The sequence below is a fragment of the Salvelinus alpinus genome, chromosome 2, assembly GCF_045679555.1.
Source record: "Salvelinus alpinus chromosome 2, SLU_Salpinus.1, whole genome shotgun sequence".
NCBI lineage: Eukaryota > Metazoa > Chordata > Actinopteri > Salmoniformes > Salmonidae > Salvelinus > Salvelinus alpinus.
The window spans coordinates 105,115,293-105,120,292 of NC_092087.1; the positions used below are offsets into that span (position 1 = coordinate 105,115,293).

A 5,000-nucleotide genomic window follows, 5' to 3' on the forward strand; every position below is an offset into this window, starting at 1 on the left:
GTGTGTTAGGTTTATGTGTGTTCAGCTCCAGACCTGCTATACACACCAACATCCCCAACATCTCTGTGTTTATATGGTCTGAATGGCTCCTCCCTCTCTCCCCCAGGCACCCCTGGTTCGCCCATGGAGATGTCAGTCACCAAGTCCTCCTCAGCGCTGACCATTCATTGGTCGGAGGGAGACGCGGGGGCAGGACCTGTCATAGGTTACATCATTGAGGCTCGTCCCTCAGGTGAGCAAGCGAATGTGTGCCGGTGGTGTGTATGTGGTGTGTGTATGTGATGTCTGTGGTGTGTCTGGTGTGTGTGTTTTGTATGTGGTGTGTGGGGTGTGTCTGTGGTGTGTCTGGTGTGTGTGTTTTGTATGTGGTGTGTGGGGTGTGTCTGTGGTGTGTGTCTGTGGTGTGTGTCTGTGGTGTGTCGGTGGTGCGTGTATGTGGTGTCTGTGGTGTGTGTGGCGTGTGTGTGGTGTTTGTGTGTGTGTGTGTGTGTGTGTGTGTGTGTGTGTGTGTGTGTGTGTGTGTGTGTGTGTGTGTGTGTGTGTGTGTGTGTGTGTGTGTGTGTGTGTGTGTGTGTGTGTGTGTGTGTGTGTGTGTGTGTGTGTGTTTTCCCTCTCCATCTATCTACCTCTCCTTCTATCTTTCCTCTCCATCTATCTTCCCTATATCTTCCCTGTCCTTCTATCTTCCCTGTCCTTCTATCTTCCCTGTCCTTCTATCTTCCCCGTCCGTCTATCTTCCCTGCCCTTCTATCTTCCCTGTCCTTCTATCTTCCCTGTCCTTCTATCTTCCCTGTCCATCCATCTACCTCTCCTTCTATCTTCCCTGTCCTTCTATCTTCCCTGTCCTTCTATCTTCCCTGTCCTTCTATCTTCCCTGTCCATCCATCTTCCATGTTCTTCTATCTTCCCTGTTCTTCTATCTTCCCCGTCCTTCTATCTTCCCTGCCCTTCTATCTTCCCTGTCCTTCTATCTTCCCTGTCCTTCTATCTTCCCTGTCCATCCATCTACCTCTCCTTCTATTTTCCCTGTCCTTCTATCTTCCCTGTCCTTCTATCTTCCCTGTCCTTCTATCTTCCCTGTCCGTCTATCTTCCCTGTCCATCCATCTACCTCTCCTTCTATTTTCCCTGTCCTTCTATCTTCCCTGTCCATCTATCTACCTCTCCTTCTATCTTTCCTCTCCTTCTCTCTTTCCTCTCCTTCTCTCTTCCCTCTCCTTCTATCTTTCCTCTCCTTCTATCACTAATGATATTTACACTTCCTTTTACATTCTCTCACTACCCTCCATTTTTATATCCCTTCCTTCTCTCTCTCCCTCTCCCTCTCCCCCCCCCCTCTCTCTTTCCCGTCTCTCTCTCTCTCTTCAGATGAAGGTATGTGGGACTCGTTTGTCAGGCTCCTCCCCCCCAGCAGTAGGTCAGTAACCGTGGAGATGGACCGTCTGAGGCCAGGGGTCGGATATGAGTTCCGTGTCATCGCTGTCAATCGCTACGGTTATGGAGAACCCAGCACGCCATCCACCGCGCTCGCTGGTAAACATACACACAGACACACAGGCCTGACACACATACACACTCACAGTAACACAGTCTCTGTGTTAAAACACTGTGCTGCCATCTAGTGGTAGACTGGAGCAGCTCCAGTATCAACAGCATCCTGTCACCAGACTGGTTATAAAGGCCTTCATAACAGTGATATGTCTGTCCGTAGCGCTGTGGGACTGAAGCAGCTGTAACAGTACCAACAGCATCCTGTCACCAGACTGGTTATAAAGGCCTTCATAACAGTGATATGTCTGTCCGTAGCGCTGTGGGACTGAAGCAGCTGTAACAGTACCAACAGCATCCTGTCACCAGACTGGTTATAAAGGCCTTCATAACAGTGATATGTCTGTCCGTAGCGCTGTGGGACTGAAGCAGCTGTAACAGTACCAACAGCATCCTGTCACCAGACTGGTTATAAAGGCCTTCATAACAGTGATATGTCTGTCCGTAGCGCTGTGGGACTGAAGCAGCTGTAACAGTACCAACAGCATCCTGTCACCAGACTGGTTATAAAGGCCTTCATAACAGTGATATGTCTGTCCGTAGCGCTGTGGGACTGAAGCAGCTGTAACAGTACCAACAGCATCCTGTCACCAGACTGGCTATAAAGGCCTTCATAACAGTGATATGTCTGTCCGTAGCGCTGTGGGACTGAAGCAGCTGTAACAGTACCAACAGCATCCTGTCACCAGACTGGTTATAAAGGCCTTCATAACAGTGATATGTCTGTCCGTAGCGCTGTGGGACTGAAGCAGCTGTAACAGTACCAACAGCATCCTGTCACCAGACTGGTTATAAAGGCCTTCATAACAGTGATATGTCTGTCCGTAGCGCTGTGGGACTGAAGCAGCTGTAACAGTACCAACAGCATCCTGTCACCAGACTGGTTATAAAGGCCTTCATAACAGTGATATGTCTGTCCGTAGCGCTGTGGGACTGAAGCAGCTGTAACAGTACCAACAGCATCCTGTCACCAGACTGGTTATAAAGGCCTTCATAACAGTGATATGTCTGTCCGTAGCGCTGTGGGACTGAAGCAGCTGTAACAGTACCAACAGCATCCTGTCACCAGACTGGTTATAAAGGCCTTCATAACAGTGATGTGTCTGTCCGTAGCGCTGTGGGACCGTCCCTTCTATGAGGAGTGGTGGTTCCTGTTGGTCCTGGCTCTGATTGGTCTGATCATGATCCTCATGTTGGTGTTCAGCCTCCTGCTGCACGGACACAACCAGCAGTACAGGAGCTGTAGCACAGGTACACACCTAATACACACCTAATACACACCTAATACACATACCTAATACACACCTAATACACATACCTAATACACACCTAATACACATACCTAATACACACCTAATACACTTACCTAATACACACCTAATACACATACCTAATACACACCTAATACACATACCTAACACCGAATGCACACCTACACACCTACACACACCTAAACACACCTATACACCTAATACACACCTACACACCTACACACCTACACCTAATACACACCTACACACCTACACCTAATACACACCTACACTCCTAGTGAGTGTCTGTGTCTGTCTGACTGTCTGTCTTCTGTCTGTAGAAGGGCTCCTAGTGACTGTCTGACTGTCTTCTGTCTGTGTGTATGTGTGTCTGACTGTCTTCTGTCTGTAGAGGGGCTCCTAGTGACTGTTTGACTGTCTTCTGTCTGTGTGTCTGACTGTCTTCTGTCTGTAGAGGGGCTCCTAGTGAGTGTCTGTGTGTCTGTCTGACTGTCTTCTGTCTGTAGAGGGGCTCCTAGTGAGTGTCTGTGTCCTTCTTACCAAAGTGAATAACACTCTGGGCCAAACCATGGGTCACATTGGGACACCCTTGTAATCTGTTACCACGGAAACCCTGGAAACCACCGGAGAAGAGAGAGGGAAAGAATATTGTTCATTTCACTTTTGTATATGATCTACTTGACTTGCTTTGGCAATGTAAACATATGTTTCCCATGCCAATAAAGCCCCTTGAATTGAATTGAATTGAGAGGGAAAGAGGGGGGTCTGAAGAGGAGGACAAGATGTGAGAGGGAAGAAAGTCCTCACACCTGACTTCTTCTGTTTCCCTGGAAAAGTTGCTTGTTGTTTTCTTGTTGTTTACAGAGTTTGTCTCTCTGTCTGTCTGTCTGTCTGTCTCTCTCTCTCTATCTCTCTCTCTCTCGCTCTCTCTCTCTCTCTCTGTCTCTGTCTCTCTCTCTCTCTCTCTCTCTCTCTCTCTCTCTCTCTCTCTCTCTCTCTCTCTCTCTCTCTCTCTCTCTCTCTCTCTCTCTGTCTCTGTCTGTCTCTCTCTGTCTCTGTCTCTCTCTCTCTCTCTGTCTCTTTATCTCTCTCTCTCTCTCTCTCTCTCTCTCTCTCTCTCTCTCTCTCTCTCTCTCTCTCTCTCTCTCTCTCTCTCTCTCTCTCTCTCTCTCTCTCTCTCTCTCTCTCTCTCTCTCTCTCTCTCTCTCTCTCTCTCTCTCTCTCTCTCTCTCAGGAAAGCATGTGTCTACGGTGGAGGAGTCCGTAACCTTGGACAATGGAGGATTCACAGCTCTGGAACTCAACAGCAGAACTCTGAACAACAAGAGCACCTTCCACAAGAAGAACGGAACTAGGTAGAGGGATGGAGAAAGGGAGAGAGGAGAGGATGATGCAGTGAGAGATTAAAGCTGATTTAGCCCACTGCAGTGAGAGGTTAAAGCTGATTTAGCCCACTGCAGTGAGAGATTAAAGCTGATTTAGCCCACTGCAGTGAGAGATTAAAGCTGATTTAGCCCACTGCAGTGAGAGGTTAAAGCTGATTTAGGCCACCGCAGTGAGAGGTTGAATCTGATTTAGCCCACTGCACTGCAGTGAGAGATTAAATCTGATTTAGCCCACTGCAGTGAGAGATTAAAGCTGATTTAGCCCACTGCAGTGAGAGGTTAAAGCTTATTTAGCTCACTGCAGTGAGAGGTTAAAGCTGATTTAGCCCACTGCAGTGAGAGGTTAAAGCTGATTTAGGCCACTGCAGTGAGAGGTTAAAGCTGATTTAGGCCACCGCAGTGAGAGATTAAAGCTGATTTAGCCCACTGCACTGCAGTGAGAGATTAAATCTGATTTAGCCCACTGTAGTGAGAGGTTAAAGCTGATTTAGCCCACTGCAGTGAGAGATTAAAGCTGATATAGCCCACTGCAGTGAGAGATTAAAGCTGATTTAGGCCACTGCAGTGAGAGATTAAAGCTGATATAGCCCACTGCAGTGAGAGATTAAATCTGATTTAGCCCACTGCAGTGAGAGATTAAATCTGATTTAGCCCACTGCAGTGAGAGATTAAATCTGATTTAGCCCACTGCAGTGAGAGATTAAAGCTGATTTAGCCCACTGCAGTGAGAGATTAAAGCTGATATAGCCCACTGCAGTGAGAGATTAAAGCTGATTTAGCCCACTGCAGTGAGAGGT

General features: G+C 47.8%; 1 protein-coding gene across 1 annotated transcript in view; it reads left to right on the forward strand.

The window, feature by feature from the left end:
- Nucleotides 1–5,000, forward strand: part of LOC139547594 (protein sidekick-1-like) — a 458,168-nt gene that overhangs the window by 450,368 nt on the left and 2,800 nt on the right. Inside the window, exons 40-43 of the mRNA XM_071356530.1 lie at nt 107–232; nt 1,368–1,532; nt 2,661–2,798; nt 4,053–4,173. Coding sequence (XP_071212631.1) covers nt 107–232; nt 1,368–1,532; nt 2,661–2,798; nt 4,053–4,173 — 550 coding nt within the window. The remainder of the gene's footprint in view (nt 1–106; nt 233–1,367; nt 1,533–2,660; nt 2,799–4,052; nt 4,174–5,000) is intronic.